This window comes from Stegostoma tigrinum, chromosome 10 (assembly GCF_030684315.1).
Source record: "Stegostoma tigrinum isolate sSteTig4 chromosome 10, sSteTig4.hap1, whole genome shotgun sequence".
Lineage (NCBI taxonomy): Eukaryota > Metazoa > Chordata > Chondrichthyes > Orectolobiformes > Stegostomatidae > Stegostoma > Stegostoma tigrinum.
The window spans coordinates 2,391,196-2,416,827 of NC_081363.1; the positions used below are offsets into that span (position 1 = coordinate 2,391,196).

Below are 25,632 nucleotides of genomic sequence, written 5' to 3' on the forward strand. Positions count from 1 at the left end.
TCTTTGTAGTTTTTATAAATGACTTGGATGAGGATGTTGAGGGGTGGGTTAGTATGTTTGCTGATGACACAAAGGTTTCTAAATAGAAAGCGGGACATAACACCAGCACTTCGGAGGCTCACTGATAATGTTACCCAGAATGGTGACAAAATGTCTGAAAACGAACCGTCCAGCTCAGCGAGCAAACTCACATCCACAAAGGTTGGAGGTGCCGTTGATAATATCGAGGGCTATTGCAGGCTTCAGTGAGACACTGACAGAATGCAGAGCTGGGCTGAGAAATGGCAGATGGAGTTCAACGTGGTTAAGTGCGAAGTGATGCATTTTGGAAGGTCGAACTTAAATGCTGAATATAGGATCAAAGGCAGGATTCTCGGCAGTGTGGAGGAACAGCAGGAGATTGGTGTTCAAGTACATAGCTCCCTCAAAGTTGCCACCCAGGTGGATAAGGTTGTTGAGAAAACATATGGTGATTTGGCTTTTATTAACAGGGGGATCGAGTTTAAGAGCCGCGAGGTTATGCTGCAGTTCTACAAAACCCTGGTGAGACCACACTTGGAATACTGTATCCAGTTCTGGTCACCCTATTATAGGAAAGATGTGGAGGCTTTGGAGAGGATGCAAAGGAGGTTTACCAGGATGCTGCCTGGACTGGAGGGCTTGTCTTACGAGGAGAGGTTGACTGAGCTCAGGCTTTTCTCTCTGGAGAGAAGGAGGAAGAGAGGTGACTTGATCAAGGTGTATAAGGTGATGAGAGGCATGGATAGAGCCGACAGCCAGAGACTTTTCCCCAGGGCAGGATTGACTGCCACGAGGGGCCATAGTTTTAAGGTGTTAGGAGGAAGGTATAGAGGAGATGTCAGAGGGAGGTTCTTCACCCAGAGAGTTGTGAGCGCATGGAATACTTTGCCAGTGGTAGTCGTGGAAGCGGAGTCATTAGTGACATTTAAGCGACTGCTGGACATGCACATGGACAGCAGTGAATTGAGGGGAATGTAGGTTAGGTTATTTTATTATTGGATTAGGATTATTCCACAGCACAACATCATGGGCCGAAGGGCCTGTACTGTGCTGTACTTTTCTCTGTTCTATGCTCTAAGGTGATCTCTACCCCAACATAACAGATTGGGGGCTTGAGTTTTGATTTTAATTATTGGGTGGGGGGGGGTATCACCTCCCCTTTATAACAGGAACTCACTCCCCCACAAGAGTCCAGTGAATCTTGGGGCATTGCGTAAATTTAAGAAGATGATAGATTTTCAATTAGCAATGGGCTGAAGGGCGATGGGGAACATGCAGGAAAGTGGAGTTGAAGCTCAGATGTGATCAACCATGAACATATTAAATGGCAGAGTAGACCTGAGGGCTGAATTGCCTATTCTTGCTCATAGCTCTATGACTTGTGCTTTGTGGATGATGGACAGGTTCAAGGCATAAATTGGTGAGTTAGTCACTGCAGATTTCCTAGTATCTGACCTGCTCTTAGAGCAGAGCATTGATATAGCTGGAAGTTACAGTGGGATTTTCAGTGATGGCTACGTTGCTATTTAGAAAGAAGAATGATTCGAACTCTTGTTTAAGATGGTCATTACCTGAAACATGTGTGATCTAGATGTCATTTGCTAATTATTAATCTAAGCTTAGATGTTATCCAATTCTGCCCTGTGTGGACATGGACTATTTCAACCTGAGGAGTTATAACTGATACTGAATATTGTGCAGTGTTCAGTGAATGATTCCACTTCTGGCCTTAAGCTGAAGTAAGGACCATTTATGAAGTATCTGCAGATGGTTGGACTTTGGATACTTACACTGAGGAACTCCTTTAAGCATGTCCTGAGACTGAAATAACTGATCTCCAACAACATATTCTTTTATGCCAGCCACTGGAGAGTATTTGCTCTTGATTTCCTGTAAGTTCAGTTTTTTTGGGAGGTCTTTGATGCCAAACATGCTCAAATTTAAATTTGTTAATTGAATTGAAAACTCAAGTTCCCATGATAGTATTTGAACCCATGTCTCCAAACATTTAGCACTGGCACCAGGATTAAAGCCCACTGACACTACTACCACTCTCCATAGTGAACACATTGCTATTAGTGGGGCCCTGCTGTGTATAATTTACTCATGTATTTCCCTACATTACATCAGTTAATACAGTAATCAAGTAATAATTGAGTGCAAAAGAACTTTGGGATGCCTTGGCAACACGTAAACACAGGTTTAGGAGTAGGCTATTCTAGATTATGCCTAGATAATAAAATGTGAGGCTGGATGAACACAGCAGGCCAAGCAGCATCTCAGGAGCACAAAAGCTGACGTTTCGGGCCTAGACCCTTCATCAGAGAGTTTATTCTAGATATTCTAGATTATGCCTGATTATTTACCTTATTGCTATATTCCTGTTCTAACCCCAAATCATTGATATGATTCATGCCTAGAAATCTGGGTTAAACTTACTTCATATAATAAAACGTGGGGCTGGATGAACACAGCAGGCCAAGCAGCATCTCAGGAGCACAAAAGCTGACGTTTTGGGCCTAGACCCTATCAGACCTCCGGATACAACGCATCATCCTCCGACAATTCCGCCATCTACAATCCGACCCCACCACCCAAGACATTTTTCCATCCCCACCCCTGTCTGCTTTCCGGAGAGACCACTCTCTCCATGACTCCCTTGTTCGCTCCACACTGCCCTCCAACCCCACCACACCCGGCACCTTCCCCTGCAACCGCAGGAAATGCTACACTTGCCCCCACACCTCCTCCCTCACCCCTATCCCAGGCCCCAAGATGACGTTCCACATTAAGCAGAGGTTCACCTGCACATCTGCCAATGTGGTATACTGCATCCACTGTACCCGGTGTGGCTTCCTCTACATTTGGGAAACCAAGCGGAGGCTTGGGAACCGCTTTGCAGAACACCTCCGCTCGGTTCGCAATAAACAACTGCACCTCTCAGTCGCAAACCATTTCCACTCCCCCTCCCATTCTTTAGATGACATGTCCATCATGGGCCTCCTGCAGTGCCACAATGATGCCACCCGAAGGTTGCAGGAACAGCAACTCATATTCCGCTTGGGAACCCTGCAGCCCAATGGTATCAATGTGGACTTCACCAGCTTCAAAATCTCCCCTTCCCCCACCGCATCCCTAAACCAGCCCAGTTCGTCCCCTCCCCCCACTGCACCACACACCCAGCCCAGCTCTTCCCCTCCACCCACTGCATCCCAAAACCAGTCCAACCTGCCTCTGCCTCCCTAACCTGTTCTTCCTCTCACCCATCCCTTCCTCCCACCCCAAGCCGCACCTCCATCTCCTACCTACTAACCTCATCCCACCTCCTTGACCTCTCCGTCTTCCCTGGACTGACCTATCCCCTCCCTACCTCCCCACCTAAACTCTCCTCTCCACTTATCTTCTTTTCTCTCCATCTTCGGTCCGCCTCCCCCTCTCTCCCTATTTATTCCAGAACCCTCACCCCATCCCCCTCTCTGATGAAGGGTCTAGGCCCGAAACGTCAGCTTTTGTGCTCCTGAGATGCTGCTGGGCCTGCTGTATTCATCCAGCCTCACATTTTATTATCTTGGATTCTCCAGCATCTGCAGTTCCCATTATCACTAAACTTACTTAATGACTGGTCTTTCCATGACCCTCTGGGATGGAGAATTCCAAAGATTCACCACCCTGTGAATGAAGAGGTACGTCCTTATCTTAATCTCGGATGGCTTGGCTTTTATTCAGAGCTATCCAAGGTTCTACGCCATACAGAAAACATTGTTTCTATATCCTCCCTATTTAAAAAAAATTGTAAATTCTACGAGATCATGTCTCATTCTTCAAAACCCCAAGAATACAGGTTTGGTCTTTGGCTAAAGGACAGGATGGGTGGATCTGCAAATGCAGATATCATCAGACAAGAAGAACTGCAGTACGAAGTGGAGACAACCAGAGGATGAAATGAATTGTAAAAGCTCTGCAACAGCATTAAACCATGTAACTGAGTTAAAGAGCACGTAACAGGCACCACATACCAACTGTGTCCATTCCTTCCTGCTTCAGGTACCGTAGCATAGCACTCATGCTCCATTTATTCCCATAATCCTCCACATCTGGATCATCGCAGCTGTCAGAGAGAACACCAGGGTACAATGATTATACTACTCAATCTGGGACTGTTCAAATTGCTCTCTACACACAGAATCAGATGGAAAACAGAACATTCACATCTGCAGCTTTATTCACAAATTCAAGACTGGAATGGTGAGACTGCCCTATGAGGAGACAATCAGACGGAATAGTCTTCACCTATCTGGTGGATTGCAACATCGAAAACATGCAAAAAGCTCAACATCTTATTTGAGGGTGTTTGAGAATAAATGCACATCTGGCATGTGGGAATCTTTCAGAGGCAGGTTGTTTGCCAGAATATTGATTATAGGAATTGGGATGTCATTTTGTGGCTGTACTGGACATCGGTGAGGCGACTTTTAGATTACTGTGTACAATTTTGGTCTCCCTTCTACAAGAAAAATGTTGTTAAACTTAACAGGGCGAAGAAAAGATTTACAAGGATGTTGCCTGGACTGGAGCCTTGGAGTTATAATGAGAGGCTGAATAGGTTGGGGATTTGTGCCTGGTATGTCGGAGGCTGAAGGATGACCTTGAGGTTTATAAAATCATGAGGGGCATAGGTAGGATAAGTAGTCGAGGTATTTTCCCCAGAGTGGGGGGAGTCCAAAACTAGAATGCATAGGTTTAAGCTGAGAGAGGACAGATTTAAAAAGGACCTAAGGGGTAACTTTTTCACACAGTGTGGTGGGTGCTTGGAATGAATTGCCGTGGGAAGTGGTGCAGCTACAACATTTAAAGGCATTTGGATGGGTTTAGAGGGATATGGAGCCAAATGCTGGCAAATGGGACTAGGTTAGATTGGATGTCTGGCTGGAGTGGACGAGTCAGATCAAGGGGTCTGTTTCCATGATGTAAGACTATATGATTAGAATTCAGGGCCATGAACAAATAAAAATAAAAAAAAACATCTACTGGACCATCTACTTTAAGGAGTCGGTGAGAAATAAACATTGGCCGAGACACTTGTCACTGCGCTGCTCTTCTTCATCCAAGAGATTGCAGACCCAGAAGTAGTGTCAGCCCAGATCTCTTTTTGGAGTGGAGTTGAATTCAGATCTCCTAACTCCAAGGGGAGACACTACCTACTCAGCCAGAACATGTAACTGCAATTTTCCCACATCAACAGTCAGGGGTTTGGTAGTGCTGGATTCACCAAGACACAGTTTTGCTGTTACAGCCTCAAAAATTGTCTAAATAATCTGAACTGAACTTTAAATGCCAGCAGTAGCCTTGCAAGGATTTGAACCTGTGTCCCTGCCGTAATAATCTGGGTTTCCGGATTAGCAGTCCATTGACATTACCTGTATGCTACAATCAACTTCAAAAGTACTTGAAGTACCCTAGGATGTTGATAGTGGGGTCTCAGTGAGGGTAACACCATTGAATGTCAAGGGGTGACAGTTAGATTCTCTGTTGTTGGAGAGGGCCACTGCCTGACACTTGTGCAGTGCAAATGTTACTTGCCACTTTTCCATCCATGTTTGATACTGTCCAGCCCTTTCTGCATATGAGCATGGGCTGCTTTAGTATCTAAAAGGAGTCACTTGATAAAAAGACTGAGGCTTTGTGAGTGATGGTGACATTGAGACTGTACTATAGGACTCCAAAGAGTCAGCGGGAATTCGAGGAATAAATATGCAGGGAGACCGGGAAGACTTGTAGGAGCAATAAGGTTGTCACAGTACGGGATTTTAATTTTCTTAACAGACTGGGACTTCCATAGTGTTAAGGGCTTAGATGGGGTGAAATTTGTTAAATATGTTCAGGAACATTTCCTCAAGCAGTATACAGAGGCTCTGACTCGCGAAGAGTCAAAACTTGGCCTACTGTTGGGAAATACAGCAGGACAGGTCACCGAGGTGACAGTGGGGGAGCATTTGGGACCAGTGACTATAGTTCTATCAACTTATAAATACTGGATGTGAGTTTGCTTGCTGAGCTGGAAGGTTAGTTTTCAGACGTTTCATCACCATTCTAGGTAACATCATCAGTGAGCCTCCGACAAAGCGCTGGTGTTATGTCCCGCTTTCTATTTATCTGGTTAGGTTTCCTTGGGTTGGTGATGTCATTTCCTGTTCTTTTTCTCAGGGGATGGTAGTTTGATTTGGAGCCAATGTGTTTGTTGATGGAGTTCCGGTTGGAATGCCAAGCTTCTAGGAATTCTCGTGCGTGTCTCTGTTTGGCTTGTCCTAGGATGGATGTGTTGTCCCAATCAAAGTGGTGTCCTTCCTCATCTGTGTGTAAGGATACAAGTGATAGTGGGTCATTTCGTTTTGTGGCTAGTTGATGTTCATGTATCCTGGTGGCTAGCTTTCTGCCAGTTTGTTCAATGTAGTGTTTGTCACAGTTCTTGCAAGAACTATTTTGTAGATGACGATTGTTTTGTTTGTTGTCTGTATAGAGTCTTTTAAGTTCATTAGCTGCTGTTTTAGTGTTGGTGGGTTTGTGAGCTACCCTGATGCCAAGAAGTCCGAGTAATCTGGCAGTCATTTCGGAAATGTCTTTGATGTAGGGGAGAGTGGTAATGGTTTCTGAGCCTGTTTTGTCTGTTTGTTTGGGTTTATTGCTGAGGAATCGACGGACTGTGTTCATAGGGTACCCATTCTTTTTGAAGACGCTGTATAGGTGATTTTCCTCTGCTCTGCGTAGTTCCTCTGTGCTGCAGTGTGTGGTGGCTCGTTGGAATAATGTTCTAATGCAGCTTCGTTTGTGGGTGTTGGGATGGTTGCTCCTGTAGTTCAGTATTTGGTCCATATGTGTTGTTTTCCTGTAGACGCTGGTTTGAAGTTCCCCATTGACTGTTCGCTCTACAGTGACATCTAGGAATGGCAGTTTGTTGCTGTTTTCCTCCTCTTTTGTGAATGTTATGCCAGTAAAGGGTATTATTGATGGTCTTGAAGGTTTCCTCTAATTTGTTTTGTTCAGTGATGACAAAGGTGTCATCCACATAGAGGACCCAAAGTTTGAACTACAGGAGCAACCATCCCAAAACCCACAAACGAAGCTGCATTAGAACATTATTCCAACGAGCCACCGCACACTGCAGCACAGAGGAACTACGCAGAGCAGAGGAAAATCACCTATACAGCGTCTTCAAAAAGAATGGGTACCCTATGAACACAGTCCGCCGATTCCTCAGCAATAAACGCAAACAAACAGACAAAACGGGCTCAGAAACCATTACCACTCTCCCCTACATCAAAGACATTTCCGAAATGACTGCCAGGCTACTCGGACCTCTTGGCATCAGGGTAGCCCACAAACCCACCAACACTAAAACAGCAGCTAATGAACTTAAAAGACCCTATACAGACAACAAATAAAACAATCGTCATCTACAAAATACCTTGCAAGAACTGTGACAAACACTACATTGGACAAACAGGCAGAAAGCTAGCCACAAGGATACATGAACATCAACTAGCCACAAAACGACATGACCCACTGTCACTCGTATCCTTACACACAGATGAGGAAGGACACCACTTTGATTGGGACAACACATCCATCCTAGGACAAGCCAAACAGAGACACGCACGAGAATTCCTAGAAGCTTGGCATTCCAACCGGAACTCCATCAACAAAAACATTGATTTGGAGCCAATCTACCATGCCCTGAGAAAAAGAACAGGAAATGACATCACCAACGCAGGAAATGACATCACCAACCCAAGGAAACCTAACCAGATAAATAGAAAGCGGGACATAACACCAGCGCTTTGTCGGAGACGCACTGATGACGTTACCTAGAATGGTGATGAAACGTCTGAAAACTAACCTTCCAGCTCAGCGAGCAAACTCACATCCAAATCCTCAACCTGAGCTACAAATCTTCTCAAAACTCGCTAGCACTTATAAATACTAATGGAGAAGGACAAACTGGTCCACAGGTTCAAGTTCTAAATTGAGGCAAGGCGAATTTTGATGGAATTAGACAGGAGCTTGCAGGAGTTGATTGGTGAAGTTTGTTTGCAGGCAAAGGGACCTGTGGCAAGCAGGAGGCCTTTAAAAGCATGATAGCTAGAGTTCAAGATCTGTATGTTTCTGTGAGGGTGCAAGGCAAGGTCGGCAGGAGTTGGCAGAACCCTGGATAACAAGAAATATTGAGGCTTTGACTATAAAAGAAGCGGCATAGCTCAGGAACAGGGAGCTGAGATCAAGGGAAACTCTGGAGGTATATAGCGGATACAGGAGTTTACTGAAGGAGAATATAAAGGAGGGCAAAAAGCGAGCACAAGATAACTATGGCTGAAGAGATTAAGGCAAATCCAAAAAGATTGTTTAAGTATATTAAAAGGAAAAAGAATACCTAGACAGAGAATTGGACGCGTCAAACACCAAAATGGACATGGACGTGTGGAACTGTAGGAGACAGAGGAGGTCCACTGTTTACTGTGGAGAAAGACACAAAGTCTTGGGAATTTGGAAGAGTTAGTGGCGATGCCTTGGGGACAGTCTCTATCACAGTGGAGATGGTGTTGGAAGTATTAGCATGTACGAAGGTGAATAAGTTTCCTGGTTCTGACCAGATATATCCAAAAACACTGCAAGAGGCGAGAGAAAAAATTGCAGGGGCTCTGGCTGATATACTTGCATCACTGTTAGCCATGGATGAAGTCCCAGGAGACTGGAGGGTAGCGAATGTTGTGCCTTTATTCAAGAAGGGCTGCAAAGAAAAGCCTGGGAATTATAGACTAGTAAACTTAACGTCTGTGTTGGGTAAGTTACTTGAGAAGATTCTAAGAGATAAGATATACATGCATTTAGAAAGATGGGTTTGATTAGGAGTAGTCAGCATGGCTTTGTGCGTGGGAGATCATAGCCTCACAAATTTGTTAGAGTTCTTTGATGAAGTGACCAGGAAGGTTGAGGAGGCCAGACAGTAGATGGAATCTATGAGGATTTCAGTAAGGTCCACATGGTAGGCTGCTCTGGAAGGTTAGATTGCACAGAATCCAGGGAAGCTGGCAAATTGGATACACAACTGGCTTGATGGTAGGAAGCAGGGGTAGTAGTGGGAGGATACTTGTTGGACTGGAGGCCTGTGACTAGTGGTGTGCCTCAGGGGTCAGTGCTGGGCCCGCTGCTGTTTGGTATCTATATTAATTATTTGGATGAGAATGTACAAGGCATGATTAGTAAGTTTGCGGGTGACAATAAAATTGGTAGTATTGCAGACAGTGAGGAAGGTGACCAGAAATTGCAGCAGAATCTTGATCACCTGGGGAAGTCGGCCGAGAAATGGCAAATGGAGTTTAATATAGATGAGTGTGAGGTGTTGCATTTTGGAAGATCAAATCCACGTAGAAGTTTCATGGTGAATGGTAGGACCTTAAGGAGTGTAGTGGAACAGAGGAAACTTGAAGTTCAGGTGCACGGTTCTCTGAAAGTGGAGTCACAGGTAGACAGGGCAGTAAAGGCAGCTTTTGGCGCACTGGCTTCATCAGGCAGGGCATTGAATATAGAAACAAAAATACTGCAGATGCTGGAATCTAAGGTAGATAAACAGGAGGCTGTAAGAACACAGCAAGCCAGGCAGCATCTAGCAGAAAGGAGCAGTCAACATTTTGGGTATACCCTTCTTGAGGGCTAGATGCGATGGTAGGACGAGCTGTAGATAAAGGAAGGGGGTGAGGGATGCTAACAGAATGGTGGTGATAGCTAGACCAGTGGTTGAGGCAGGTACATTAACAAAGGACAAAAGCATGGATTTGAGGGGTATAGAAGGATGTGGGCCAAGTGCAGGGATATGGGGTTTGTGTGCATGGGCATTTTGGTTGGCACGGATCAGTTTGGGCCAATGGGCCTTTCTCTGTGCCTCAGGTCTCTACTTAATAGCAGAGCAGGTGTAGCATGGGTGTGATACAGAGTAAAGCATCCACTACTCATAAGTACAAGTAAAGCTCGCTCTATCTACGCTGACCCCATCAAACACTCCAAGCACAGATAGAGTGCTGGATTAGATACAGACTAAAGCCTCCTCTACTCCGTCTCCATGCAATATTTTCTGGTACACATTCAGCAATACCTGACATAGTCTTGGCTTTTCTTGTTGATGCTGTAGTTGGTTAGATGCATGAACTGGTTCTTGATATTCTTCATTGCACGGTCATACTTCACAGTAGCAAACCTTTTAAGCAGAAAACTGTATTTGGCATTATAATCCCATGATAATGAAGTGGAGGAAATGCATGCAACATCTTTCTAATAATTCCTGGCTCAAAGAAGGGAGAAAGGGAAGTATTCCAAACAAGCTGGTTCCATCCAGCTTCTCTGGTAGGTGCAGGGGAAAATTACGCATAATTTACACAACACAAAATAAGAAGCTTGAAGCCATCCAAATCAAAGAAGCTCCATTTGAATTTTTTTAAAATTATTCTTTGATCATAGGATGTGGGCCTCACTGGCAGCATATTTTGCCCATCCCTAATTACCCATTAAGTGCCATTAGGAGTCAGTGTTATCAGCATGGGTCTGGAGTCACAGGTAGATCGGTCCAGGTAAGGACTGTATATTTCTTTCACTAAGTGACATTAGCGGAATCCATAGACAACTCCAGGGGTAGGTCCTGGACCACAGGCTGGTGCGGGAGGTGAACCTGGGGGTTAGGGGCAAGTCACAGACTGGAAGCCACTGCGGGGGAGGCGAGTCCCTTGCAGACTGGAAGTGAGGCCTTGAATTTTGAAACCGGTGTGGTCTGGAGACTCGGCCCAGTGCGGCTGGGAGGCTAGGAACTGGCACAGACTTGGTGAAAAGGACTGTTATTTGAGTACTTTTAAGAAATTTTGTATTCTTACGTTGGACTTTACTTACTATTCTTTCAATTCTGTAAGAAATACTTAAATATCTGTACCTTGACATCCTGTACCTAACAAAAACAGAAGTTTCTGTAAAAGCAGTTCTAAGGGTCACCAGACCCGAAACATTAAGTCTGATTTCTCTTCACAGATGCTGCCAGATCTGTTGAGTTTTTCCAGCAACTTGTTTTTGTTTCTGATTTACAGCATCCACAATTCTTTTGATTTTATCTCATACCCAAGGTGGTAACATAAGCAGCAACATTGCAAACTTTTCACTGCACTCTTTTGAGTATACTTTACAATAAAGTCAATTCTAAATTCTAGTGAACCAGATATGTTTTAAGTTGTTATGTGATTGCCATTGGGCTAGCTTTTAATGCTGTTTTTTTGTCTTCATTTAATTCAAATTTCACAACTTACCGTGGTGGAATTAGAATCCAGGACCCCAGAACCAGGGCTTGGAATTACTAGTCCAGTGACATGACCACTGCCTCCACCACGCACACAAGCATCCACTCCCTTCACCACCAACTCTTAGTCCGAGCAGTGTGTACAATCTACAAGATGCACTGCAGAAATTCACCAACAGTCCTTAGACAGCACCTTCCAAACCCACAACTATCTAGAAAGATAAGGGTAGCAGATACATGGGAACACCACTAGCTGCAAGCTCCCCTCCAAGCCACTCACAATCCCGACTTGAAAATATATCACCATTCCTTCAATGTCAGTGGACCAAAGTTCTGGAATTCCGTCCATAAGGGCATTGTGGATATGCCTATAAACACGGAGTGCAGCGGTTCAAGAAGGCAACTAACCACCATCTTCTCAAAGTAGGCAACTAGGGACAGGCAATAAATGCTGGCCAGTGAGCAAGCCTATATCCCTCAAATGGAATAGAAAAAAATTGTTCTACTTTCAAACTTCTTTCCTAGACACTGCTCATGAATTAGCCGAAAACTAAAAAGAGGCTTCAGACAAAGTAAATTACAGATTCAAACGCTGCATGACTGAAACCTGCTAACACAGCACCAGGGTCGAATCCACACATATGTGGCTCAGTAGGAAAGAAAACGATCCTGGACCTTAACTACGATTCACATTGATTCCATGTTTTCAGATAGCTTTCATATGCATAATGCTGAAACCCAGCTTTAGCCCTCTACCACTTAATCTTAGACCACATGCTGCCACTGTGAATCAGTGAAAGCTTTGAATTAACGATAGCAAAACTGAATAGATCATAGAATCCTTACTGTGTGGAAACAAGCCCTTCGGGCCAACAAAGGGAACAGGAGAGGCGATGGCCTAGTGGTATTATCACTAGACTGTTTATCCAGAGACCAAGATAATGTTCCGAGGATCCGGGTTCAAATCCGACCATGGCAGATAGTGGAATTTGAATATCTGGAATTAAGGGTCTAATGATGGCCATAAATCTGTTGTCAGGGGAAAACCCAGCTGGTTCACTAATGTCCTTTAGGGAAAGGAAACTGCCCATCCTTACCTGGTCTGGCCTACATGACACTCCTGACCCACAGGAATGTAGTTGACTTTGAAATGCCCTCTGGGCAATCACGGACAGGCAATAAATGCTGCCTGGCCAGCAACACCCTCATCCCATGAATGAATAAAGGAACAAGTCCACACCGACCCTCAGAGCATCCCACCTAGACCCCATAACTCACCTAATCTATTCATCCCTGAACATTACAGGCAGTTTAGCATGGCCAATCCACCCTAACCTGCACGTTTTTGGACGATGGGAGGAAACCAGAGCACCCGGCGGAAACCACGCAGACACGGGGAGAATGTGCAAACTCCAGTCACCCAAGGTTGGAATCAAACCCTAGCTCCAGGCGCTGTGAGGCAGCAGTGCTAACCAATGAGCCACTGTGCCGTAAAGTCAGTCTATTAATCAGAGTGGAATCTGCCTAGATTCAAGAAAATTAAGAGATGATGTCATTGAAAAGTATGAAATTCTCGGCTCATGCAGTCAATGTGCTGTACTTGGTCTTACAATCGGCATTTGATGAAGTGCTGCTCAACAGATTTGTGAGCAAAGTTAGAACTCAGAAGTGACTGTAGCAACCTGACTGCAAAATCAGGTGAGTGACAGGAAACAGCATTGGTGAAGTGATGCTTTACATACAGGAACAACATTTGACTAGGGCCTATTTTGTCATATACTGGGGTCTAACCTCTAGTTAGTTTAGAACCACCAGTTGTGAGGAAGAGTCACTCCACCCAAAACATTAATTTTGATTTCTTTCTACAAATGGTGCCAAACCCGCTGAACTTTTCCAGTGATTTCTGTTTTTGCTTCCAACTCTGTTTAGTTGCCTAATGTAACACTGCTGAATCGATGCAACTATCTGCAATAATTCCTTATTTACAATTAGGTCTTATATACAGTTCCTCTACATTCGTCTGGAGCTTCTGCTCCTGAAGTGTTCTCTTATCATTGGACTCTGTACATTATCACCACCTTGTATTCTTCTAATATTAATCCCAGTACTGTTCAGGACCCTTGTTTTAGAACATAGAACAATACAGCGCAGAACAGGCCCTTCGGCCCTCGATGTTGCGCCAACCTGTGAACTAATCTAAGCCCCTCCCCCTACACTATCCCATCATTATCCATATGCTTATCCAAGGACTGTTTAAATGCCCCTAATGTGGCTGAGTTAACTACATTGGCAGGCAGGGCGTTCCACGCCTTTACCACTCTCTGTGTAAAGAGCCTGCCTCTGACATCTGTCTTAAATATATCACCCCTCAATTTGTAGCTATGCCCCCTTGTACAAGCTGACGTCATCATCCTCGGAAAATGGCTCTCACTGTCAAAGAAGCTACTATGCATCCAGACAAATGTTGCAATTGGCATTGCTCCTCATTACAATGGCACATCAGCTATAAAGCCATGCTGTGCATGGCACATAGCAACTAACACGCCTTCGCACATGCACCCCATTCTCTCACCCTCATCACCATTTACCCACCAGGCCACACAGCCTACCTGTCCCTTCATGCATCCCATCTAGAAACTCCCTCTGAGTCCCTGATACTGTGTCGTCAAAACTGAGTGGACACCTTCGTCTCATCATTGTCCAGCTGTGAAATATCACATACATAAACATTTGGACAAATCCAAATATGATTGTTAATTGCCATTCTGCAAAACAGAAGACACAGGCTACAGTTCACACTCACAATGCAAACTCAATGCTGGCAGCTTAGCACTGATAGACCATGACGGTTGTGTGTGCTCACCCAGCACCTGCTGGAACTAGGTGTTAATCAGATCCTGTCTGCCTTGTAACGTCAGCTGTGCCTGAGCTCTGTCCTACAACTGAATGTCCTAATCCTCCTCCAGGGACAGCTGCACCCATTCCCCTGGCTTCACAGCATCTATCCCATCATCTCACTGGCTACTCCAATTGTACAGAGCCCAGCACCCAGGATGGAGTGGCACTCTGGGTCCAGATTATACCGGAAGGGTCCCTTCCCTCAAAGACTGCTCTGAGCTGTGGAACCAGACCTTCAGCAGCCCCCATCGTCTGCTCTACCACGGGGCTGGTCCTAGCTTGGGCACCAACTCAGTGAAGGTTCCTCACCTGCTGAGTGACCAATGCATTACATCCAAAAGGGAGAGAGAGCTTGCAACGCTGTGACCTCCTTCCCATCTCACACCCACCTCAGCCATTCCACTTTCCACTACAGCCATCAGAGACCAGCGTCATACTTGGCTGATGATGCAGCAATGCTCCCCCGTCCCACAACAACCTGCTAAATTCCACAAATCATGGGGAACTCTGTCTCCTTTTGAGTTATTGCCATAAACAAACCCATCGCTGAGAAGACAACGTGAGTTTACATAGCACCAATGGCACCACGCAATCTGCTTTAACCAACATTTCACCATCAGCACATTCACTCTGCATGCATTGCACATGTACAAAGAAATGTTTAGGAATGAAATGCAGCTAGAGTTTATAAATACATGCTTCATGTATTAACCCCTTCAATGTCCTAATGCCAGCAACATGGACATTGTGCTTTCACCCATCAAACTGACACTGAGTCTACCCATCCTGTGCACTGTCTCAGCCATTTTCCAATGTATTTCACAGCTAGAGAACAGCAAGCGGCAGCAGGGAATGCAGCTTGTAGAGCACCCCATCAATACCGGGCCCTGCCTGGTCACAGGTAGACCTGCCCCCTACTTCCCCAATGAGCCTCCATGTCTCCTTTTACCTTGCGCTACCCCAGCAGCCCATTTCCTTCCATTCCACAGCCCCCCTTCCCACCAATGTTGAGACCCATCACATTGAATTACACCAACAGCCATCCTCCCTAACCCTGGACCCCAACATTACACTTTAATAATGCCCACCCTGGTCCTATGGATGTCACTGTGGTGGTCACTGTCAATAACTCCCCCTCCCCCATATCATTCCATATACCCCAAATTCCTTGAAATTCCACACCCACCCTGTTCCTCTCTCCCTAGTCACCATCCTTGCTCTCGCCCTCACAAATACTTTCTCCTCCACCTGCCTTGACTTTCACTGCCCCCCACCCTCATTTGGCTGTGATCGCCCCACTGCTTTAATAGGGAGGGATGGATGGATGAAGGGAGGGATAGAGGGAGGAAGGGAGGGATGAAGGGATAGAAGGATGGACAGAGGGAGGGGTGGACAGGCAGACAGATTGACTGAGCCTCAGGACTGTATTCGCCCTCAGGTCTCTGACTGATTCCAACAAGCAGCCTTTAGACATATGAAGCAGACCCCATGCACTGTGTTTAATTCTCTAACTGATGATACACAATTCTCCTGACTGCTGCTGTTGCTGACCCTACAGATGGCGTCCACTCCCTGGATTACTGTCAGACAACATTATCTGGTGGTGAGTGTCCTAAGCTGTCGACTGATTGTAGCCAAGCCCCTGACCGTGTCCCCCACCCCTTGATTGGATGGAGGGTTAGCCCTCACCCACTTACTAACATGGCCATTTAGTCAAATACACATGCAGTGTGTTTGCCATGCAGGCAAGTCTGATATGTATTCGTAGCTTGAACTTGAAACCATTGTAAAATGTGTGAATATTAGTACAGAAATTTAAAAGACGCTTTGATGGAACATTGATGGTAGTCAAGTGGCAGATGAAATTCAATGCAGAACAGTGTGGTGAAGTCATTTATTTTGGCAAGAACATCAAGGAAGGAAAATGATAAAAAAAGGAGGGGCAGGAGCAGAAGGACCTGGATAATTGTGTATATCCCATCATTGAAGACAGCAGAAAAGGTTTTGCTTTAATCTTTCATGGGACATGATAGGTTTAGGGCTATTTATTTATTTATTTATTACACAACTCTCATTGCTCAGAGGGCAGTTAGGAATTGCTGGAGTCACATGTAGACCAGATCAACTCAGGTTGCCAGAATACCTTCCCTACAAGTCCTTAGCAAACCAGAGGGGATTTTACGATAAATGACTCTGATAACATGGTCACTGTTGGGTCAGTGCTTTATTCCAGATTTTTTTCAAATTTACCTTGATTACAATCTCTGCTATGGTAGGATTTGAACCCATGTTTCCAGAACAGTGGCCTGTTGCTCCAGATTTCTTGTCCCATGACATTACCACAATGCCACTTCCTCCCCTGTGAAAGCAGTTAATGAAGCAAGGTGATATTGAACATGTAGTTCAGCAGCAACTGGAGTCCTGCATCCAGTTCTGGGTATCACTCTTTAGGAAGGATGTGAAAGTATTAAAGAGAGTACAGAAAGTTTCATTAGACCACTCCCAGGGTTGAAAAACTTCAATTGCATACACAAGTTGGAAAAGGTGGTGCTGTTCTCATTGGAAAAGAGAAGACAGAGGAGGTTTGGTACAAGTGCTCAAAATCATAAAAGGACCTAGACAAGGTAGATCAGGAGAAACATTTCAATCAAAACATTCAAGAAGAATTTGATCATCATCCAAGAAAAAAAAAGAAATGTGCAGGCCAAAACAGCAAAGGCAGGGGAGGGACCCAAAGTAATCAGCTCCTTCAGAGAACTGGCAGAGACAACCGGCTGAATGGCCTCCTTCTAAGATTCTGGGCTGGTGCTCAGAATCTGTTTGCCCACATTGGAAGAGTCTGGAACAGGTGTCGTCATCTCAGAATGAGAGCTGGGACAGAAAGAAATTTCTGCTGTCAGAGGGTTATAAAGTTTTGGTATACTCTACCCTAGATGGCTGCAGAGGCTTAGCCATTTACCATATTCAAGACCAGAGAAAGAGCTCTGGGAACTGAGGCAATCAATTTATATGGTGAACGTGGGAAATTGGAACTTTTGCAAAGGTTCAGCCACAACTCTATCAAATGGAGGAGAAGGCTCGAGGCACTGGGCTGCATACTCCTATGTCTATTTAAAGCACAGAAAACCCAATGAGCACACAGAGAGAACGCAGAAGGGGAGATAAACTTCAGGGGATGGAAGCAAACCGATCAACTTCCCTACAGCATACAGCTCCAGAGGCCAGGAACTGAGCAGCACATGCAATACTTTTCATTGCAGTTCAAGGCACACTGCACTGTCTGACCCAGAGAACTGACGTAGCCAATGCTGTGCTACTTGAATCAGTCCTGTTTGATCAAATTTATCCATTAGATAGACAGTCAGTGCACACAAAGAGCAGACAGAAGCAAACAGAAGTGCAGTGGATACACAGGAGCACCGGAATAGTGACACAAAATACTCATCCACTAGCAAGAAAAATCAGCTCAAAGTCACTGCCCAGCCAAGGCGAGGTCAAGAGCTTAACGTGCATTTTAAAATCCTGATTGCCTGCATACATTCCCTGCAGAACACTGTCTAAAAGTGCCATAGTCCACTGCTCTTCAGGTGAATTAAACAGTTAGCTGGTCAACTGGCACCCCAGGAGCTTGAACTGAGCTGCCACCTAGTGGTAAGCAACCAATGAAACATCGAGAGAGAGAGATAATAAAATGTGAGGCTGGATGAACACAGCAGGACAAGCAGCATCTCAGGAGCACAAAAGCTGACGTTTCGGGCCCAGACCCTTCACCAATGAAACATCATTACTATTTAAAACAAAATAAAGGGCTACCAGACTTGAAACATTAACCGTTCTTCTCTCCACAGATGCCGACCGACCTGTTGAGTTTCTCTCACTTCCTAATTTTGAATCATTATTGCTTATGTAACTGGATTTTGCTCTCAGGCTGACAAACAGCTCATGTGGTCCCACTCAGGCCTGGACAGCTTTTGTGCCATCACTGTACTCCCTCAAAAGTGCTGCAAAAATGCCTTGACTTTTCACAATTACCCTTAAGCAAGAAATGATGGCAAGCCATTACATGTAGACAGGAATGAGGTCAGCAAGGTCTAGAAGAGCTAATATAGTGTCAGATAACGATTAACAACAGGATTGACATTCTGGATGTTCTGGAGAAAACTGAACTTGGAGGAATATCTTCTCTCAGAAGGTCAGAGTGTCTTTTGAACTCTTCCCCAAAGTGATTAAAAAAAAATTCAGTGGGCCAGTTTCAAAGTTAAATATGGATAGATTTTTCTGACTGACAAGAGAGTCAATGCTGGTCACTGACAGGTGAGAATGTGGAATTAATGCACACAGTAGCCTTGATATTCATGAATGACACAGCAAGCCTGAAAGGCCTTATGACCCCATCCTATGCCTAATTCATCAGTTTGGATGTTTGCATTTTTAAGGAGAAAAGGTGGTATGGCAATAGTGTGGGCCAGATGAGATTTAGGCAGAAGAATAACCATGACCTGATTGAATGGCAGAGCAGGTTCAGGGTGCAGCTATGACCTATTCCACTTCCTATTACCTACACAGCTATAAACAACAGCATCTCTCTCAAATACGATAATTACATGCATCAGCTTGACTTTGAATGTAGCATAAGTTATGTGTTCTTGCTCTGCTGTGTGTCTTGGTCTTTCAGTCTATGGTCCTACTCCAGTACAGCAGCAAACAACTGCAACGCAATAACACTGCAACATGTGCAGCACTGATTGGCGCTGAGGCCATGCAATTGAAATGTAAGTCCCTTCCTTAACTCAATTACTTCTGAAGCACCGTTACATTGGATCTTATTGTTCTCAAATGTTGCCAAACACAATGAGATAATACCTTTGTTTCACAAAAATGTATCTAAGGCATATGGCCAAAAGGCAGTTAATAAGGAGTCAGACCATAGCTCAACCGATAGATTGCACTGAATGACAAAACAGGCTTGAGGGGCTGAATGGCCTACCTGAATCTTCCTATGCTCCAATGTAACAGTGCGCAAGATAAATGAACACTGTGCCTAATTTCTGACTCTGTTGAATGAGTGAGAATATTTGGCAGGGCACCAAAATTCTGTGAATCTATGTTTAATCATATAAAATGTATTAAATGCTTTTAATGCAATCAAACATTGAAGGCCATAGTTATTCATTGTCTTTACAAATATACAGTCTGTCTACATGTAGAGAGGGGGATTCCAAGGATTCTGAGTATCAAATATCCATGGAAATTGTTACATCAATTCTCGTCAGTCAGGGTCCTCAGCAGGCAACGTGTGGATGGAGAGTGAGGTTTTCTACAGCAGGACGGTATGCTCATGTAAGGAAAATCCACACACAACCCTCAAATCTTCAGCAGCCTGTACAAACTGCTCTCAGGAGACCAGGTTCAAAACCCTTGGCAAAATATTTTTCCAGATTGTTCCACAGAAAAGAAAACAAATTCCACTATGCAATCACGTGCTCAGAAAACTGTTTGACCCTAAAATTAAAGACAAAAAAGGAGCATGCAAAAAAAAAACTGATTTGAATCAAAACAAGGCAAAATTTGAGTGCAGTCGCCATCAACTGGCCTATTCGTGTTTGTTATATTAGAGTATACAAACCAAAAGACAGTATGTAGTAGACTCTAAGCATCGCATGAGGGCTGATCTTATAGGAGTTTGCAAATTCATGTGGAGCATGGATAGGGTGACTAGCCAAGGTCTTTTCCCCCAGTAGGGAAGTCCAGAACTAGAGGCCATAGGTTTAGGGGGAAAGATTGAAAAGGGACCTGAGAGGCAACCTTTTCATACAAAGTCATAGTCACAGTCACAGAGTGCAGAAACACACCCTTCGGTCTAACCATAGTCCCAAACTAAATTAGTCCCACCCCCTGTGCTTGGCCCATACCTCTTCAAACATTTCTTATTCATGTACTTATCTCAATGTCTTTTAGCATTGTAACTGTACCCACATCCACCACTTCCTCTGGAAGTCCACACACACACGAACGATGCTTTTTTTACAAATAAATTACCTGTTGTGTCTTTTATAAATCTTTCTCCTCTCTCCTTAAAAGTATGCCCCCTATTCTTTAAATACCCCACCCTAGGAAAAAGACACCTGCCATTCATCTTATCTATACCCTTCATTATTTCATAAACCTCTAAGATTACCTCTTAGCCTCCTCCGGTCCAGTGAAAAAAGTTCCACCTATCCAGCCTCTCCTTATAACTCAAACCTTCCATTCCCAGCAAGTTCCTGGTAAATCTCTTCTGCACCTGCTCCAGCTCCAGCTCAATAATATCCTTCCTACACCAGGAAGGCTGGAACTGGACACAGCACTCAAGAAAAGGCCTCACCAACATCCTGTCCAGCCTCAACATAATGTCCCAACTCCTATACTCAAAAGGTCTAAGCAATGAAGACGAGCATGCTAACTGCCTTCTCAACCACCTTATATATCTGGGATGCAAACTTCAAAGAATTATGTACCTGAACCCGTAGGTCTCTCTGTTCTACAACACTGCCCAAGGCACGACTTCTAATTGTACAAGTCTTGTCTTTGTTTGTTTTACCAAAATACCTCACATTTATTCAAATTAAAGTTTATTTGCCATTCTTCAGCTCATTGACCCAACTGATCAAGATCTCTTTGTAATCTTCAATAACTATCTTCACTGTTCATTATATCTTAGTGTCATCGCAAATTTACAAAATCGTTTATTCTTATCCAAATCATTTATATAAGCAACTAACAAAATTGAGCTCAGCACAGTGGCTTCCAGTCTGAGAAACAACCCTCCACCCTCAGTCTCCTGCTGTTAAGCCAATTTTATATCCAACTGGCAAGCTCACCCTGAATCCCATGTGACGACCTAACTTTACTGATAGCCTACCATGTGGAACCTTGTCAAAGGCTTTACTAAAGTCCAACTAAACAACATCTACTCCTCTGCCTTTGTCAATCTTCTTGAATGCTTGTTCAAACAAAACTCAATCAAGTTGGAGACATGATTTCATGCTGCGTGTATGGAACGAGCTGCCAAAGATGATGGAGGCTGGTAAAATTACAACATTTAAAAGGCATCTAGATGGGCAAATAACAGGAAGGTTTGACAGGGATATGGACCAAATGCTGGCAAACGGGACTAGATCAGATTGGGATAGCTGGTCGGCACAGATGAGTTGAATTGAAGGGCCTGTGTCTGTGCTATTATGACTCTATGACTGCAACAGTGCAGTAAATCGTAGAATAGCTGTAGCACAGAAGGTCATATAGCTGACCATGTCTGTGCTGGCTCTCTACAGGAGCAACTCAGCTAGATCCACTCACCCTATGAAGAAATATTCCCACTGGGAGGACCCGCTTTCATGGTTAACTAAAGAGATTAAGGGGAGTATCAAACTTTAGGAAAAGCATATAACTGGGCAGGACTGTTAGTCAGAATATAAATAACAACAGAAAACAAAATATAAAACCGGATGGCAGATATTTAAAACTGACAAGAGCCAATAAATTGAGACCGTAACATGTAGAAAGTCGATCATTCAGGCCAATGACCCTTTTGTGCTCTTCATGAGATCATGAGTGATCTGATAATTCTCAACTCTGCCTTCCTGCCTTAATCCCATAACTCTAGATCTCCCTAATGATTAAAAATTCTGTGTCTGATACTGCCTCTCACTAACACCAAGGAAGAGCAAGGCTCCAAAAGCTTATGGTTTCAAATAAACCTGTTGGACTAAAACCTAGCATTATGTAATTTCTGACCTTGTCCACCCCAGTCCAACACCGGCACCTCAACATCATCAAAATTTCACCATCTCACCCTTGTATCAGCCACCTTAACAGCCCCCTGAGGTAAAGAATTCCTCAGACTCACTTTTGGAGAGAAACTCTCCTGATTGCTGAATTTAATGGGTGACTACTTACTCAGAAATTGAGTCTTTCGGCGAAAGATTTTTGCACAAGGGGAGAGAGTCTCTCAGCATTTATCCCGTCAGACTCCCCTGGATTCTTATGCATTTCAATGAGGTCTCCCCTTATTCTTCTCAAATCCAAAGAATACAAGGTTAACCGACTTAACTTCTCCAAGTCCTTTCAGACCAGAATCAACCTAACAAACCTTGTCTGGACTGCCTCCAATGTCTATACATCTTTTCTTCAATAATAAGACCAAAACTGTTCACAGTATTCCAAATTTGGACCATCTAATGCAAAACTGTACACTTTTAGCAAAACTTCCCTAACATTATACTCTAGTCTGTTTGAATTTGAGGTCAAAAATAAATCTGCCTTCCTTATTACCTGAGCTTAGTAACTAGCTTTGTGTAATTCGTGCAGTAGGTCCCCTATGTTCTTGTGCTGCAGCTTTCTGTAGTCTTTCCCATTTAAATAATATTTAGCTCTTCAACTCTCCCTGCCAAAGTGCACAACTTCATTCTTTTCCTCACGTGAGATTCCCTCAGCCAAGTTTTAACATTCTGCCCCTCTGTAGATTCTTGGTGTCATCATCATGGTTTGCTTTCACACTATTTTTGGGTCATCCCCAAATTCTGTATTAGTACATTCATTTCCATCATCCAAGTCATAAACAGATATTGTAAATAATTGCAGCTCCAGCACTGATTCTTATGTCACTCCAATACTTACAGGTTGCCATTCTAAAAATGCCTCCTTTATTCCACGCTCTGTGTTCTTTTAATTAGCCATACCTCCATCCATTCTAGTATTTGCCCTGCAACACCAGGGGCTTTTATCTTATTAAGTAGCATAAAGTGTGTTACCTTATCAGACACTTTATGCAAATCACTGGTTTCTCATCATCTATCCTGTTCATTGTCGCCTCAGAAAAAATTGTAATAACTTGTCAGGCATGATTTCCCCTTCATGAAGTAATGTTGGCACTGCATAATCAAATTATGTATTTCTAAATGGTCTGTAATACATCCTGTATAATAGACATAATTAGCCCAATAACTAAACTGGCTTATAAGTTAAGATAACAAGGTGTGGAGCTGGATGAACACAGCAGGCCAAGCAGCATCAAAGGAGCAGGAAGGCTAACATTTCGGGCCTAGACCCTTCTTCAGAAATGGGGGAAGAGGAAGGGGGTTCTGAAATAAATAAGCGGGGGGAGGGGTGGAGGAAGGTGTTGGAGGCAGATAGAAGATGGATAGAGGAGAAGATAGGTGGAGAGAAGACAGACAAATCAACGAGGCAGAGATGGTGTCAGTAAAGGTGAGTGTAGAATGGGAGATAGGGAGGAGATAGATCAGTCCAGGGAGGACGGACGGACAAGTCAAGGGAGCGGGATGAGGTTAGTAGGTAGGAGATGGGGGTGAGCCTTAAGGTGGGAAGAGGGGATAGGTGGGAGGAAGTACACGTTAGGGAGGCGGGGAGGAGTTGGACTGGATTTGGGATGCAGTAGGGGAAGAGGAGATTTTGAAGCTTGGGAAGTCCACATTGACACCATCGGGCTGCAGAGTTCCCAAGGGGAAATATGAGTTGCTGTTCCTGCAACCTTTGGGTAGCTTCATTGTGGCAATGCAGAACACCCAGGATGGATATGTTGCCTGAGGAATGGGAGGGGGAGTTGAAATGGTTCACGACTGTGAGGTGCAGTTGTTTAGTGCGAAGCGAACGTAGGTATTCTGCAGAGCGGTCCCTAAGCCTCTGCTTGGTTTCCCCGATGTAGAGGAGGCCACAACAGGAACAGCAGATACAGAACACCACATTAGCAGATGTGTAGGTGAACAACTCCTTGATATGGAAAGTCTTCTTGGGGCATGGGATGGGAGTGAGGGGCAGGTGTAGCACAAGATGAGCTCTTTAATGAGGACTGAGTAAAGGGGACCCGAGGACTTCAGTAAGGGGCTCACCTTTGTCCCCCTCCATCCAAACATCAACGAATACCGGTCACGCTTAGACGTTGCACAGTTTTTCTTTAAGCCTCCATGCTTACTTCTCCAACCATGAGCCTAACCCTCCCTCTACTGACCCCTGCTCCCACCTCCAACACATCCACTCCTCCTCAACACCACCCCAAGGCCTTCTACTGTCCCTCGACCTGTTCATCTCCAACTGCCACCGAGATATCAAATTGCTTCAACCTCTCCACCCCTCTGACCCACTCCAACCTCTCCCCCTGCAGAACGTGGCAGCCCTCCGCTCCAATCCCAACCTCATCATAAAACCCGCGCTCAAGGGCAGAGCAGTTGTAGTATGGAGCACTGACCTCTACATTGCCAAGGCAGGCGCCAATTCTCCAACACCACCTCCTACCACATCCCAAAACCAGCCCAGCTCGCCCCTGCTCCCTAACCAGTCCTTCCTCCCACCTATCCCCTCCTCTCACCTTGTGCCATCCCCATCTCCTACCTAACCTCATCCTGCCCCCTTGACCTGTCCATCCTCCCTGGACTGACCTATCTCCTCCCTAACTCCCCACCTACACTCACCTTTACTGGCTCCATCCCCGCCTCTTTGACTTGTCTGTCTCCTCTCCATCTACCTTCTCCTCTATCTACCTCCCCCTCTCTCCCTATTTATTTCAGAATCATCTTCCCCTCTCCCATTTCTGAAGGAGGGTCTAGGACCAAAACATCAGCCTTCCTGCTCCTCTGATGCTGCTTGGCCTCCTGTGTTCATCCAGCTCTACACCTTGTTATCTCAGATTCTCCAGCATCTGCAGCTCCTACTATATCTGGCTTAAAAATTATCTGCATTTGATGTCAGGTCAGCAGTTTTTCCATCCTCCAGAACTTTACCAGAAGAATTCCTGGAAGATTACTATCAGCACATCAACTATCTCTGTAGCTTCTTCCTTGAATATCCCAGGATGCATCCCATTAAGTCTCGGGGGGTTTATCAGTCTTTAGCCCGATTAGTTTCCCTCGCACTTTTTCATCCTTGTGATAGTTATGGCTTTTATTTCCTGTCCATTGCCCTTGAATATTTAGTAATTTCGGGATTCTACTGTGAAGACTCATTATTACTTCCCAAGCTCATTTCTCCTCTCTGTTCACTTTGACTTCTCTCTTTGTTCTTATATATTTAGAGAAATTCTTGCAAGTAATATCAAGATGGACAGCAGGTTTACCCTCAAAATTTATTTTCTCCCTCTATTATATTTTTGGTTATCTACTGTGAGTTTTTAAAACTTTCCCAATCCTCTGGATTACCACTATTCTTTGCCACACATTTTTTTGTTTTCTACAAATTTGATCTCAAATATCTGTACCTTGGTACCTTTGGACCCAAAATGATGATATAATGCAGCACTTGCAAACTTTTCAAGGTACTCATTTGAGAATATCAATAAAGTTAACTCAATTCAATTCAATTTCTCCCTTCCAAGAATGCTTCTTTCTCGCTGGTAC

At 44.4% G+C, this 25,632-nt stretch overlaps 1 protein-coding gene across 2 annotated transcripts in view; it reads right to left on the reverse strand.

The window, feature by feature from the left end:
- ttll5 (tubulin tyrosine ligase-like family, member 5) overlaps window positions 1–25,632 on the reverse strand; it is a 419,059-nt gene that overhangs the window by 332,410 nt on the left and 61,017 nt on the right. For both annotated transcript variants that reach the window (XM_059648892.1, XM_059648891.1), the window contains 2 exons: window positions 10,166–10,267; window positions 4,038–4,129 (listed from right to left, as the gene is read on the reverse strand). In XM_059648892.1, coding sequence (XP_059504875.1) covers window positions 4,038–4,129; window positions 10,166–10,267 — 194 coding nt within the window. The remainder of the gene's footprint in view (window positions 1–4,037; window positions 4,130–10,165; window positions 10,268–25,632) is intronic.